At 43.7% G+C, this 16,637-nt stretch overlaps 1 protein-coding gene across 1 annotated transcript in view; it reads right to left on the reverse strand.

Moving 5' to 3' along the window:
• Positions 1-15,896, reverse strand: part of LOC138293018 (uncharacterized) — a 219,897-nt gene extending 204,001 nt beyond the window's left edge. Inside the window, exon 1 of the mRNA XM_069231984.1 lies at positions 15,543-15,896. Within this exon, the coding sequence (XP_069088085.1) occupies positions 15,543-15,581 (39 nt within the window). The 5' untranslated portion in view covers positions 15,582-15,896. The remainder of the gene's footprint in view (positions 1-15,542) is intronic.
• Positions 15,897-16,637: the final 741 nt, after the last annotated feature.

Consider the following 16,637-nt stretch of genomic DNA (forward strand, 5'->3'; position numbering starts at 1 on the left):
AACAAGGACACCCCCTCCAGTCCTGGGGAAAGACCCTTAATGGACTGAAACACACTGAATTGAAACCCCAAAGCATAACCATCACCCTTGGAAATAAAGTGGTGAAAGAAGGAACTGCATAATTCTACAAAGATGGTGCACCTTCAATCAAGTTCCCATTGGTAAAATATTTTTAAAAAACGACAGTTACGGAATGGCCATTGAAAGACTCTTCTACTTATACGAATATGGTTGTCATGAGTACGGTCCTTGCAGAAAGTGTATAAAATATTTGTGTAAAAAATACTTTGATGTAAATGTCATACCACTAGATAATTTAATTCATATTTTCCTGGTTCAAGGAGATATCACATAAACACATAAAAAGGGCAATCATGCCATTGTGTTATAACTGTTGTTATCGTTAAGTACATTAAAATATTTGCAAACCAAAGCAAAGGTGATGCTGTTTGGAATGTTTCTTTCAAAGAAATTAGTCTACTGTACAAATGTCAGTGTGACTAAGTTTGATATTGAGCTAAATATTGGAGGGTAAATGAAGATCATGTGGCTCCACAGTGATACATATTCCGAATTCAGACATTGTTGTTTTGGACTATTTCTTGTTCTGATCCCTTACCAACGCCTTTCATCCTAGTTTCTGGACAATTTCCAAATCTTGGAATTTCTCAGTGATGGATTTTAGTAAGGCCTTATTGCAGTGCCAGCGGGCAGCTGTCAGCACTTAAAAAAAATTCTGGTCATTCATTTTCCATATTGACCCTTTGAATGTTTTGCCGCTCAGCAGTATTGATCATAAATTATCAACAATGCTTTCTCCAATGCCATTTTGGGATTTACCCCTGTTTCTTTGGGGCCTTAGATGCCTCCTTTTGTGTATCTAAAGGAAGCAGATCTGAATGTTTTTTGACCAAGGTTGTGATTGTAGTTTCTGTTACCCAAGGCCAAAGAAAAGGTACATTTGGCAGTTGTCAAATCTAAAAAAATGTTTCTCAACAAGGTTTTTGACTATGGTCCCATCAGTTTTTGAACCGTAGTCTATGGTCCCACCAGATATGGTCAGTTATGGTCCCAGCCCTGTTTTATTTAGAACAGACTATATTGCTCCTGTGTTTTACCAGTCATTTCGAATCCAGTAAAATACTGCTGCATACTTGAATGCGCAGTGAGGCTTCTTCATCTATTTGGCTTGCACCAGGACTTTGAGGAGGGATTTGTTCTCTTTATCATCTATGAGTCAACAGGTCAGTGAAAAAACAACAGTATACTTCCTTAGCTTAGTCAATAGACTTGCCTGGTTTTGTCTCTAGCCTAGAGAAGATTGGAGTTTATCGGAAAGATGAGATTATGGGACATTCCACCTGAGGTGTGGTTGCCCTCTGATCAGGTCATCAGAGACTCTGCCCTGTAACTCAGCAATCTGGCTACTTGGAAATTTCACACTTATTTTGTTCAATATAGAACAGTGTAGGTGACTTTCATTCAACAATGCAGGGATCCAGGGTTTTGGCTTCTTTGTATATTTTTTTTGCCTTTGAATAAAATCCATTGGCTACTGTAACACTCACTTTTCTTGTAAGCTTATTGCTTCCAGATTAATCATCATATCCTCGAGCAGTTGACTTTGTTGCAGCCCTTGCATTCCCTCTCTCCAGCTTACCATTTGTCATGAGCTGTTTGCTTTCCTTGTTCCGATAGAGGATGTAATCAGGATGAGGAGAACTTGAAATAGCTGTGATAATAAGGAATCAGGTTCTACGAATTAGGGCAGGCGTGTCTGTCTCCCTACAGAGGGTCTAATTTAGAGTTTGATGGACAAGATAGTCTGTCACAAATTTGACAGAGTACCCTATGCTCTGAAACCTTGGTCCATCCACTTTATTTTGAGTCGAATGGACCAGCAATTTTCTGAAAGCGGTGCCCCACTGGCTTCTGTGTCGAAAAACTTACTCTGACAGCTCTATTTAGAGCAGACTGTCAATGTCCTTTTCTTTATCCATCACTGTGAGAAAGTAGCCTCTTTCTAGCCTTGTTACCCCCACTTTTGGCCTGTTTGTGAGTGTATGTCAGGGTGTTTGTCACTGTTTTCACTGTCTCACTGGGATCCTGATAACCAGGCCTCAGTGCTCATAGTGAAAACACTATGTTTTCAGTATGTTTGTTATGTGTCACTGGGAGCCTGCTGGTCAGGACCCCAGTGCTCATAGGTTTGTGGCCTATATGTATGTGTCACTGGGACCCTGTCACACAGGGCCCCAGTGCTCATAGGTGTGCATGTATATGTTCCCTGTGTGGTGCCTAACTGTCTCACTGAGGCTCTGCTAACCAGAACCTCAGTGGTTATGCTCTCTCATTACTTTCAAATTGTCACTGACAGGCTAGTGACCATTTTTACCAATTTACATTGGCTTACTGGAACACCCTTATAATTCCCTAGTATATGGTACTGAGGTACCCAGGGTATTGGGGTTCCAGGAGATCCCTATGGGCTGCAGCATTTCTTTTGCCACCCATAGGGAGCTCTGACAATTCTTACACAGGCCTGCCACTGCAGCCTGAGTGAAATAACGTCCACGTTATTTCACAGCCATTTTACACTGCACTTAAGTAACTTATAAGTCACCTATATGTCTAACCTTTACCTGGTAAAGGTTAGGTGCAAAGTTACTTAGTGTGAGGGCACCCTGGCACTAGCCAAGGTGCCCCCACATTGTTCAGAGCCAATTCACTGAACTTTGTGAGTGCGGGGACACCATTACACGCGTGCACTACATATAGGTCACTACCTATATGTAGCTTCACCATGGTAACTCCGAATATGGCCATGTAACATGTCTATGATCATGGAATTGCCCCCTCTATGCCATCCTGGCATTGTTGGTACAATTCCATGATCCCAGTGGTCTGTAGCACAGACCCTGGTACTGCCAGACTGCCCTTCCTGGGGTTTCACTGCAGCTGCTGCTGCTGCCAACCCCTCAGACAGGCAGCTGCCCTCCTGCGGTCCAGCCAGGCCTGGCCCAGGATGGCAGAACAAAGAACTTCCTCTGAGAGAGGGTGTGACACCCTCTCCCTTTGGAAAATGGTGTGAAGGCAGGGGAGGAGTAGCCTCCCCCAGCCTCTGGAAATGCTTTGTTGGGCACAGATGTGCCCAATTCTGCATAAGCCAGTCTACACCGGTTCAGGGACCCCTTAGCCCCTGCTCTGGCGCGAAACTGGACAAAGGAAAGGGGAGTGACCACTCCCCTGACCTGCACCTCCCCTGGGAGGTGTCCAGAGCTCCTCCAGTGTGCTCCAGACCTCTGCCATCTTGGAAACAGAGGTGCTGCTGGCACACTGGACTGCTCTGAGTGGCCAGTGCCACCAGGTGACGTCAGAGACTCCTGCTGATAGGCTCCTTCAGGTGTTAGTAGCCTTTCCTCTCTCCTAGGTAGCCAAACCCTCTTTTCTGGCTATTTAGGGTCTCTGTCTCTGGGGAAACTTTAGATAACGAATGCATGAGCTCAGCCGAGTTCCTCTGCATCTCCCTCTTCACCTTCTGATAAGGAATCGACCGCTGACCGCGCTGGAAGCCTGCAAACCTGCAACATAGTAGCAAAGACGACTACTGCAACTCTGTAACGCTGATCCTGCCGCCTTCTCGACTGTTTTACTGCTTGTGCATGCTGTGGGGGTAGTCTGCCTCCTCTCTGCACCAGAAGCTCCGAAGAAATCTCCCGTGGGTCGACGGAATCTTCCCCCTGCAACCGCAGGCACCAAAAAGCTGCATTACCGGTCCCTTGGGTCTCCTCTCAGCACGACGAGCGAGGTCCCTCGAATCCAGCGACGCTGTCCAAGTGACCCCCACAGTCCAGTGACTCTTCAGCCCAAGTTTGGTGGAGGTAAGTCCTTGCCTCACCTCGCTGGGCTGCATTGCTGGGAACCGCGACTTTGCAAGCTACTCCGGCCCCTGTGCACTTCCGGCGGAAATCCTGCGTGCACAGCCAAGCCTGGGTCCACGGCACTCTAACCTGCATTGCACGACTTTCTAAGTTGGTCTCCGGCGACGTGGGACTCCTTTGTGCAACTTCGGCGAGCACCGTTTCACGCATCCTCGTAGTGCCTGTTTCTGGCACTTCTCCGGGTGCTACCTGCTTCAGTGAGGGCTCTTTGTCTTGCTCGACGTCCCCTCTCTCTGCAGGTCCAATTTGCGACCTCCTGGTCCCTCCTGGGCCCCAGCAGCGTCCAAAAACGCCAAACGCACGATTTGCGTGTAGCAAGGCTTGTTGGCGTCCATCCGGCGGGAAAACACTTCTGCACGACTCTCCAAGGCGTGGGGGATCCATCCTCCAAAGGGGAAGTCTCTAGCCCTTGTCGTTCCTGCAGTATTCACAGTTCTTCAGCCTAGTAAGAGCTTCTTTGCACCAACCGCTGGCATTTCTTGGGCATCTGCCCATCTCCGAGTTGCTTGTGACTTTTGGACTTGGTCCCCTTGTTCCACAGGTACCCTCAGTCAGGAATCCATCGTTGTTGCATTGCTGATTTGTGTTTTCCTTGCATTTTCCCTCTAACACGACTATTTTGTCCTTAGGGGAACTTTGGTGCACTTTGCACTCACTTTTCAGGGTCTTGGGGAGGGTTATTTTTCTAACTCTCACTATTTTCTAATAGTCCCAGCGACCCTCTACAAGGTCACATAGGTTTGGGGTCCATTCGTGGTTCACATTCCACTTTTGGAGTATATGGTTTGTGTTGCCCCTATCCCTATGTTTCCCCATTGCATCCTATTGTAACTATACATTGTTTGCACTGTTTTCTAAGACTATACTGCATATTTTTGCTATTGTGTATATATATCTTGTGTATATTTCCTATCCTCTCACTGAGGGTACACTCTAAGATACTTTGGCATATTGTCATAAAAATAAAGTACCTTTATTTTTAGTATAACTGTGTATTGTGTTTTCTTATGATATTGTGCATATGACACTAAGTGGTACTGTAGTAGCTTCACACGTCTCCTAGTTCAGCCTAAGCTGCTCTGCTAAGCTACCATTATCTATCAGCCTAAGCTGCTAGACACCCTATACACTAATAAGGGATACCTGGGCCTGGTGCAAGGTGTAAGTACCCCTTGGTACTCACTACAAGCCAGTCCAGCCTCCTACAATCACTGATAGGTACAATTGGTGGGTCATGAACAGAGAAAAAATATTGACCTTCAGGTTCTGGGCACCATTCGTTTTTTTATTTCACACACTCTTGCTTTGGGAGTTTTTTCTGATAAACACTGATATCTGACAAGTTGTTTTAAATTTGAGACGTGAGTGTGAAAACAGTATGAATTTTGGTATGCAAGTGAAGAAGAATGATATTTCATTTGAATACATTTTTACTATTTTTGTGATGTGCAGTAATAATGTTCAGGACATTGCCCATGCATAGTGAAGAAAACATATGATGTGTAACTTCTTTTACCTGCCCAAGGAACCATATTTAAGGAGGGGTCCCTTTTTTCTGAAGGTACTCGTATGGAACTACACCATGGTATACTGCCAGTTGCTCATGGTGGCAAATTGATCTTGATGTGTTTATTCCTAGGAACGTTAATCTTGAAATTTGCTTAAAGTACATCCCCCTTGTAGCTTTGACATCAGTGATTCACATATCCTGAAAAAGCATTTACCCAAATAATTGTATATTTCCATAGCAATTCCGTTATACTTACTCCACAGTTTTTATGTGCAGGACTGCGTATTATGAGAATTCCCATTTGCAAGTCTAACATTTTCTGTTTTTTTTCTCTACCTTGAAAATATTTTCCTGGGGATCCCCTTCCTCTTGCCTGCCCATGAAGTAGCGGGTTGCTGCCTATCTCTTCCCTGGAAAACACATACACTTCCCTTTTGTAGGAAAGACATTTGGATTCAGAACTAATTAAAAAATAGCACAGCACAATGCTTTGCACTGGTGGGGGTGGGAAGGCAGTGGGGGAGAACAGCACAGAACCATATTTACTAAATAAGGCCTGCTGCTCTCTTCTTCGTTGCTGATACACCTTCACACCCTAGCCCAGGACAACATTTGCAAGGAAGGATACTATACCCTTCCAGTACAAAATTCTATGCTTAAACAAGTAAATTTTTAAAACATTTCACATATAGGATGTGTGTAGTAAAGTTCAGCACGCATACAAAACAGTTCTCCGACTTTGTGCATGCTTCACGGAAGTGGTATTTTTGATGCAAAGTCAGGAATGACAATCTTTGTAGATCAGGCTTTGTGTCATAAACGATGTGTGGTAGTGTTGGAATGCTCAAGTATCATCCATGGAACACCCGCTTCCCGCAAAGTAGTGGAAAGTGCTATTTGCACCATTTTAAGGGCAAATTTCCAGCGCACAAAAAGTTTGAGCTGGAAAGTACATAATTTATCAAGATTCTGCACCACTTCGCATAACTCTTTGCACAAAGTCAATACAAATGTGCCCCTTGATGTCTTTTGATGTTGAGATTTACCATAATTAATTTATGAGACTACAGTAAAGCTTAAAACATTTTAAGTGCATGAATCTTGCCTGGTCGTCCTCTCCTTCCTTTGAAACTGCAATTTTCAGTTTATCCAGAGCCGTAAGAGTAACCTGTGATTTGAAAACATCTACAAATCCAGATTTTATCAGACTACAGTGAAAGTGGAGATGGTAGCATGCAGAGACTTTCTTCCATTCTAACTTGATGTCACATTCTGTGCTTCTGGCGGTGCCGAAGTATAAAACGCCTGAGCACATGGCACTAAGGGCCAGATGTAGCAAGCATTTTGCATGGCGCAAACTGCGAAAATCGCAGTTTGCGCCATGCAAAATGCACATTCACAATTTGCGAGTTGGTACCGACTCACAAATTGTGAATGCGACTCGCAAATAGGAAGGGGTGTCCCCTTCCTATTTGCGACTCGCATCGCTATGCTAACTTGCTTTGTGACCGCGAATGCGGTCGTAAAGCAATTCGCAGTTACCACCAGTGTCACACTGGCGGTAACCCATTCGCAAAATGGAAAGGGTCCCCATGGGACCCCTTCCCCTTTGTGAATGTTGCCCAAAATGTTTTTTCAGAGCAGGCAGTGATCCAATGGACCACTGCCTACTCTGAAAAAACGAAACCAAATGGTTTCGGTATTTTTTTTATTTTGCAACTCGTTTTCCTTTAAGGAAAACGGGCTGCAAAATAAAAAATAAAAACTGCTTTATTTAAAAAGCAGTCACAGACATGGAGGTCTGCTGTCTTCAGCAGGCCACCATCCCTGTGAGTGCAGGGACTCGCTATGGGGTCGCAAAATGCGACCCACCTCATTAATATTAATGAGGTGGGTCTTTGCGACCCCATAGCAAATCGCAGACGGTGTCTGAGACACCGTTCTGCATCCGATTTTGCCAATCGGAAATTGCGAGTCGGTGCGACTTGCAATTTCCGATTCGCAAAATCGGAACTACCTACATCTGGCCCTAAATCTCTGTAGTGTAATAAATCCGTACAGTACCAAGCTTCCCTTCAGTGCTAACATTACTAAAAAGCATGATGTCTAATGTAAGTTTTCTTCCAGCTACCTGATAAAGGAACGAATTTGTCAAATAACTGCAATTTATGGGCAGATGTATCAAAGTTTCATGCAGCGCAACACAGTAAGACACCTTGCTGCATGAAAGGATAGGGAGAAGAATTTGCCATATTTAACATGATGCGTGCATTCCTGTCCTTTCCTTGCCTTGTGTTGATGCGGGCATCCTTTCACTGTAGTGCAAGGATGCCTGTGTTGCAGGCAGGATTGTTTTTGTGCAGGAAAGGAAACCTTCCTGCACGAAAACAATCCTCAGAGGCATTTCCCTGTTTCTAAGGGTGCGGCACAAGCACGTAAGGTGGCCTTGCTTGGCTTGATAAATTTCACTTAGGTTTGGCATAGCTCTTGCACCCCCTTGTGTGGCAGGGGGGATGCAAAACCATGATAAATTTGTCCCTTAGTTCAGACTTTTTACATGTTGTGCCAGAGTTGCATTTTGTTTGATTTTCCACAGGACTTTCTTCAAGTCGGGTACATTTCATATTCTCCTCACCTAGAGTTGCACCCAGTTAACTCCCTCTCGTTATATTCAGGATCTCGTTGCTCTATATTGAACATTCAAACACTATATCCATCTAATACAATGGTCTTCAAACCTGTTTACGCTAAACCCCCTAAAAGTAACAAAAGATTTGTCCGGGCCCACAGCATGACCTTCAAACTATTCGAAGTAAAAAGCTGCTGACATTGTGGGTAAGAAGAAAAGCTAGGTTTTGGTTCAAACTGAAAGATACCTTAGCAAGCCTTATATTCAGTGGTATGTACAACTACACCTTCTCTCTAAACATCAAAGGTAAAGTGTGCCCCACAGTACATACATCACAGGCACTAGCGGCAGTGCAAACTTCCACTTCACAACCTGAACAGGCACAGCACACGAAGAAGAAGTACTGCATGACACTGCAGTACAAGCTTACCCTCAAATACAGAGCAATAACAGTAGAGGGAGAAGCAATGGGTACTTCGCTCAGATACAAAACAGTCACAGCACAGGCAGCAACAACAGAAGCTTACCTCATAAACACAACATGAGTAATATGAACAGCAGCATTGGAATTAGAGCCCAGTGTGGTGAGAAGGTGCCTGGGAAGGTGCCTGCTATAGGACCTTCATGCTGGCTGGTAAGAGGGCCATCTTGTAGCCATTACAGATAATCCACTGGCTATCAGGGGCCCCTAGCTAGTCCTCACATTGCCTCAGCCAATCCTGGCAAATCATCATCTAGCCCTCATATACCCTCAGCCAAAGAATGAGAGATCCCAAGCTATACCTCAGCCAACTAAAAACGAATTCTCAGCCACCCTCAGAGGCATCTGCCAGTCCTAAAACACTCAGTCTGCTTTTTGCAAACCAACATTCAACCATGAGAAACCTTCAGCTGGCACTGAGGTACTCCACCTGCTTCTCAGACACCTTTGATTGATTTTAAGACGCACTCTGCCTGCACTCAGTCTGTAAACCTTCTACTGGGCCTACGACTCTCCACATACACCTTCAAACTGCCCTCAGTCCATCGAATGTTGCCCTTGCATTCTCTCACCTGGCCCTTGCCAACCCTCAACTGTTCTTCACAAACCCTTAGCTGCAAACTGCTAGTCTCCAAAATAAATGAAACACTTCTACTGCCTCCTGGAGCATAGTACAAAACCCTGAATTTTACTCCAGCTAGTTCTCAGAACCTATCTGCTGACCCACAGATATCCTCAAAGCATCTCTGCTATTCCCCAAGTCCCAAAGTAACCTCGGCCCCTCCTGCTTTTAGGCACCCTCCACAAGTCGTAAATCCCAAGAAACTCTCTGTCAGTCTGACCTCATTTACTCATCCAATAAGGGTCCTGAGGCACCTGCCTTCAACGTACATCAAGGCGCTTTATAAATCAGCAGTGCCCATGATACCACCCAACAGCATAGCACAACATTGTGGGCCCATTCTGAAATAGAGGTAAAAAAGCCTTTGACTAAGCACTCCTGAGGGTGGGGATGCTTACATTGCTTCAGGCAAAACCAGGAACGGCCCACTGGAAAGTGACAGGAACCTTTGTAACCCTGTATAGAAGCAATATTAGTATTACTAGCAAGACTATGATAATAGGGTGCAGCAAAAAAGGACTAATGTGTATGTGTGTAGTACATGTGCATAAGCACACACATTTGTACTTTTTTGTCATGCACCTTATTATCCAAGTGTTGCAGTATAGTAATGTTAGTTTGTCTACTGCACAGCACTGCGTGCAAACCTGCAGGTTCAAAGTTCAAACCTAAGTGAGATAGCACAGTAGGTTGGTGCATTTGGTGCAGAGAGCCTTGTGTACTTGCAGGTTCCACGTTCTGATCACCTAGAATCATCATGCGGGTTATGTGATTGCTGCACATATCTGAATGCAGCCTGCTTGGCATGCTTTGAATACTTCCATGACTGAAAGGATTTATCTCTTAGGACATTTATAATAATGATTGGAATTGAGCTGGAGGAGCAATATGAACTGACAAACAACCCATTATGTTTTGTGTGCTGCATGTCATTTATCCTAATACAGATTCAAATGCATTTCATTGTGTCAAACATAGCCAAGGTAAAAATAGCTGCTGTCCTATTTGTGTGGCACAACACACTTTTTAGATCTTGCCTAGAGGCAGATTTGAGCTGTATGTTTGTGAAAGCCCCCTTGTGGACTACACCAAAAACAGTGGGCTTAGAGCCCACCCATTGTTTATTATTGGTCAGCTTTATTGTCACTCATTTGCTTGCTTCTTATCCGATGACTTGCTTTTGTTTGTCTCTCCCCTGGAGAATTGCTTTATTACCATCACATGCTCTGTGTTGCTCCCTCTTCCCCTTACTTGCTCACTCTATCTCTTGTGGGCGGCTTTTCATTCTAAATCCACCGCCAGACCACACTCTGTTACTCCTCCAGCCTGTTGATTGCTTCATTGCTTACCCCCCTTGGCTTGTTATTTATTGTTTTAAATTATTCTCTCTCATTCCCCACAAGGGAGTCCCTTCCTCATCCCACCACTTCTCTGTTGCTTGCCACCCAACTTGTGCTTTTATTCCTTCCCCTAATTGGGTCCTTAAAAAATATGATTTTTTTTTAAGGGCCTGGCAGATACTGTTTCCTCCTGGGCCACTCTGGTTTGGAAAAAAAGTGCTATTGCCCAGATGATAATTATGTTTTTTACAGCTTTATGAGACGTCCGCCATCTTAAATTAGTGAATATTTGTTTTTTTTAAAGAAAATGGAGTCCACGTTATTTAGTAGACAAACGAGTATTTAATGAAGCATGGATGCCCTAGTCATTATGTCTGTACACACATACTGAATAATGCAGCCACAAGCAGCAGCATCAGACATGTTTTATTTTCTGTGTTTTCATGCAGATGCTGCATGTCAATACCAAATAAGCAGAGACCTACTGGCTTTGCTAATGCTTGTTTTTGTCTCAATTTATATATTTTGTCAGTTTGTGCAGTGACATGCAGACCAATGTGTATCTTCTGACCTCTATTTGACCAGAACTTGGGCAAGGAGAAAACAGCATACACTCCAATTAAAAGGGAGTGCTACTGTGCTTTAGCTTTTTATTTGCTAATTGCCCTGTCACTGGCTTCACAGGCTGAAGCTTACGCTACAGCTGCTGTGACATGGCATACAGTACGGGTTTCTGCTGTTGTACTACCCACAAAGGGTGCAGCCCACTGTTTCATAGCCGCTCGTTAACTGTAGTTAGACCTACCCACTATCTCAGGATTGGCGCATTAAACTTCGGCTAGCCATTTATCAGGCACAATCATATATTCTCTACTTTCATATTTAGAGCCACTGGAATAACGCGGCACGAGAGGGCTAAATTATGAGGCAGGGTTGATTAAATTATGCGGAAAGAACAGGTAAATTATGTGGCATAGTGCAGCATAATTTATGCTAGTAGTACTTCATTATTTTGTCATTTTACACGTTAACACTGCCTCAGTAAATGTTTCCCCTCACGAGTATCACTTTACCATCTACATACAGTATGTACTGAAAGATGACCAGTCAACCTTTTCGAAGGATCATCCACTGTGTGTAACATGTGCCACTGCTTTCTTCAGATACTTTTGATCTGTTTGAGCTAGAAACATGTTTTTTTATACTCTGCAAGTTCTTCAGGAGAGGATGGATCACGTTGTAAATGTATAATTATGTGGAAAATAGTGTGGCTACAAAATCGCATAATTCCAGTGGCCCTTCAATATTCCCTTCACATGTAGTGTCTCTTCTTCACTGCTTGAGCACATTCACTTTCCTCTGTTTAGTCAGCTGACACATACATCTAGTATGAGTTTAGCACATGCTCTATACACCCAGGAACTGTCCTACTTTAGCTTTCAGTTAATTTATCCTAAAGTCTCACTTCTTTTGTTGCCTCTTTTCATCATCAGTGCTAGCTCTCTTGCTGTACATACAGCATCTCCCAACTTAATTGAAGAGATACATATTCGCTGTGCTAATTGTTGGGTACATCCAACCACTGGTCAAGGGCAACCAGGTTTATGTATCCATTTAACGATAACTATTTATTCTGTGAAAACAGCAAGCTGAATTGCCTGTTTCTCGTAATGACAATATGTTGAGGAATGCAGTTAACAGTCACACTTTTCAGTAGACACCATTTCTTGCCCCTTCTATGGGCATATATTTTAGGCTTTTGCATTTCCTACCCCTTCCATGAGCATATATTTTAGGCTTTCTGTAAAAAGTATAGAGTATGGCTCAGATGACTTACATGTCCGCTTCAGGACTCTCTGACCTTTTGGTCACAGATTAGAACAGTGATCTTCAAACTTTATAATGCAGCGCCCCCCCTGTATTATAAAAATCATTGAATGGGGCCACCCACCGAATGCCAAACATATTGGCCACCCTGGACCTATTTACTTGTCAATCATTACAGTTATGCTCAGTTATCCTTTTAAAAATGCAATCAAATGCAAGATTACTAGCATTTTATTTGTAGTCAGGTCTCTCTGTGTAAAAGTTTCCACAGTGTGGTTATTTATTAAAAATATGGGGGTGAGGCTTTGAGTGTTTTCTAACACCCACGCTCAGCCAGGACATGTGTGACAAAGATGTTACTGATATCAGAGTGACTCACTACCGCTGTGTTTTCTTTCACTAATAACACAACACTGTTTTCAGCATGACGTTTGTCTCCCTTCCAATGCTACTCCTGACCTGAGTGTGGCTCCCCCTTGAGTTCAATTAAGGCCACCCCAGGCTGAAGATCTCCCCGTTAGAACCTTGGCAAATCCAATCAACCTTTCATCATTCCAAGGTCACTAAATGGGTACCTTTGAGTTGGGAAACAATAAATGTTATTCAGAACCAAAATGCCCCCCACAGGAAAATAGCAGCTTTACAAATACTCACTATATTTTGTTACTTTGCATTGCAATGTATAGTCTGCCAAGATGGTTGATAAGGTGACGCAGGATATATACCAGGTCCACACTGAAGTGCACATCTTTGGCAAGGCTTCTAGTGCTATGCATCACAGGTGAGAGGGGTCTCAGTGCTGATTCGGGCATCACTGCATTGAAATGGATTAGTCACTCATTTACAGCTCCTCTCTGCCCCTCGGATTTGGTTGAGTCTCTCTTAGCGCTGTTGTGTGATTTTCAGTGTGGGCTGTAGCCACTTGGTAGACAGGAGAGGCTTCGGGTCGAGAGGTTGCCATGGATATACCGACCCTTTGTCATGACACATTTGGAGGTGGCTAGAATTTGGGCTTCTTCACGTTATTGCTACACTGCATTGGCAGCAGGAAGTCATAAACATTTGAGACTCCTTTGGCCTTGGTGCAGATGAGGAGCCTGTGTTCATCCCCCTGGATGTCTGTTACAATTCTAGGTTCCTCTGTAGAGTTTGTTTACCAGCAGTCACAAAAGTCGCACACCTGGAGATATTTGTCATGTACACCCTTTCTTTACCCGGCCTGATTATTATAGATGGGGCAACATTATATTCTATTAAATCAGACACAAGAGTTTTTTTGTACAGGTCATATCATTAATTCTCATATTTGAGGGTGCTCTAATATGTAATAATTATAAAAAAGGAGGCCCAGTGAAACTAAATATTGGCTTAGCATCACACAAATTAGTGAAGGTAGGAAGTCTGAATTGACCCCATGTTTTCTGGTTTCACATTGTGCAATTCAACCACTAAATGGATATCTCCTTCTCTCTCCTGTTTGACATCAAAGGTTAATGTTATTACTTTACTCCTGGGCATGTGAGCTTAGAACTTGGGAGCCCCTTGAAAGCTCTGCTTGTTTTGGGCTTTAGGGTCCTGGAGGACCCTGAACTGAGCCAAGCGTCAGCCACAAGCTTTTCTCAAGCATTCAGTGGCTCACACACCTCTATTTAATAAGCTTTGTGTAAGTGAGTGCTGTGTCAGTCACTAACTCAGTGTGTGCAGCATAGTCATTTAGAGTCTTAGTATGAGTATGGCTAGAGAGAAGATTTGGGTCAGGGAGTGACGGTGCAGAGTGAGGAGGGCAGCATGATTTCAAATCAACTGACAGTATGTAGTGGCACTCAGTGACCACCTATAAGTAGAGGTCTCCGGAGGGAGATAGGTCCCAGGAGGGGGCATTTCTGAGGATGTTGGCCCAAACCATGTGGAGCAAGGTAAATTAAAACCAGATGGGTTGATTAAGCCTTTGAAGTGCAGTGGCCGTCCTGCGTTAGAGAGGCAGCTGGCTGTGTTTAATTTCTCCCCTCTCATTGAAGGTCTCATGGTGCACTGTGACAGAGGCACCCGAGGCTTGCTCCTGTGCCTCATTTTCTACAGCTGCCTCCTCTGCAAGGGCCAATGAGTGCAGCGAATGTCTTTTTTGTGAGAGGCTGTGAGTGGCCACCTGGCTGTATTGCACAGACGGGTGAAGAACATGCACAGCCTCCCACTCCCTGTCTGAGTGCCAGACCAGGCCGTTCAGACCAGTCACAGTGCTGCTGTCATGCTGGTGACAGCAGTGTTGAGATTGGCTTAGGGGAGTTTGGGAGCCTGTGTGCTGCCGGGTGTCAGGAAGAGAAGAGGATGGAGGAGAGACGGCAGACGTACACAGGTAAGTATTTTGGGTTTTTATTCATCCCCCTGCCCTACCATCCCCATTCTGTTGCAGCCACCACCTGTACAGTCCCAATCCTCAGTCAGTGACAGACTTATTTATTGTTTAATATCTTGGTGACATGATTGCTTACAGTATATAATCATGTTGAAAGGGGAATTTCAGCAGTGTTTCTGCATTCTGAAAAATGAAAGGACACACCCAAATTAAGTATGCAACAGTTAAAAAGTCTGATCCTGGCAATTATGTTTCCTAGTTCTTTATTGGAGTCCAGAAATTCTCTTTTTGTTGCATAAAATGAATCACTGCTACAACCAACGTGTTTCCTTCTATGGAACTTCTTCAGGCATATAAACTGTAAATAAGTTTATATCCTCAAGATTCCTTCTGGATCCATGAGTAGGTTAGTCTATCTCCAACATCACCACGACACCTTTTTATGGAATAAATACTTCCCAGCCTGCTATCATATAGTGGTGTAGGAATGCGCAGATATCCACCGCACGACCCCATGTGTTGGGGAGTAAATGAACCAATATCACTGGAGTCCCTGTCCTATTTCCTAGACACCAGATATTCTGCCTTATCAAGGCCTTTACTAAAGCTTGACGTTGCTTAAAAGGGGATCATTTATTATGATATTTGTGTGTTGACATAGGCTTCATAGTTTGGTTTACTCGTGTTAACTTGTCACTCGAAGCCGTGGAAATGTCACACATAAGCAATCTGTAACCCTGGCAGCTATAGACTGCACTCGCAACAGCCATTCGTTTCTAAAAATGACACCCTGTTAAAAGGCACCTGACCAGCTAACTCCTGTCACAAGAAAGTCTCACCTTCCGTCCAGCGCTGGCTGCAACCCGCTGGCGACCCATTTCCGACTCCCAGAATAGAAGGGTCAGAGCGTTGGTCGTGGTCGGTCCGGGTGTGTGATCTTAAAGATCTCGTCGAGCTCGGAAACGAGAACGGACGGAGCCTGGTATAAAGGGGGAGCCCTGTAAATGCTGCTACTTAAGAGGGGGTGGAACCCTCTAAATGCTGCTACTCAAGAGGGGATTATGGGTCTACTACAGTTTTCGTATAAAGCGTTTTTCCCTCGCCATGCTTTAGATTGGGACCAACTTGCTAAAAGGCCTTAACTGTGAAAGGCACGAACCTAAAACACAAATACCATGTAAACCTAAACAAAACACCTCCGCGAGGACAGAAGAAGAAAGACTCGCGCTCGCGCTCGCTGCTCACAAACATTCAGCAGCGGCATGGAAACAGCAGTCTCAGGCAGTAAACACTGCAGACTCTCTCTGGAGCTTTCTAAACTCGCTTCGGACTCTCATTTTAACTTTTTTAGTCCTGCCTTTTGCGGGGCTCCTTTCCGTGATTAAAACCTAATTTTCGTGTTTTCTAAATCTAAGTTTTGGCATGGCGAATAAGAAAACCTGTCGGATCAGTTTGTCGCTTTTAGAAATTCAAAACAGGCCACTTTTGCATGAAGGTTGATTACTCAAACTTTATACTTGTTCAAACATACAACAAATGCTTTTTTGCCTGCTAAGGTATAGAACCATGAAGGTTTCCTCTTGAATAATACAATCATTTTTATTCTAGGAAAAACGGAGAAAACCGAGTTTGTTCTAGTTTTGCTGTATTTACAATACGCACCACTTTTAAAATGTACAGAATGAAACAAAGAAAATGGCAAAATTAATGTTGATCTTATTTTCTGAAAGCAACAAAAACAGTGCAAAATAAGTTTGCTTATTTTTTTTTTTTTACAAAGGTCAGTCACAGATTAATTAAACATTTTCTCTGTTGAAATTGCTTATATAAGGAATTGTACAATTGATTTGCATGATATACATTTTGCAAAATGCATGATGTCATGAAAGCAGAAGAAAACACTGTAACCCTAACACTAGGTCCCCACAAAGTAG

Source organism: Pleurodeles waltl, chromosome 4_2 (genome assembly GCF_031143425.1).
Source record: "Pleurodeles waltl isolate 20211129_DDA chromosome 4_2, aPleWal1.hap1.20221129, whole genome shotgun sequence".
NCBI lineage: Eukaryota > Metazoa > Chordata > Amphibia > Caudata > Salamandridae > Pleurodeles > Pleurodeles waltl.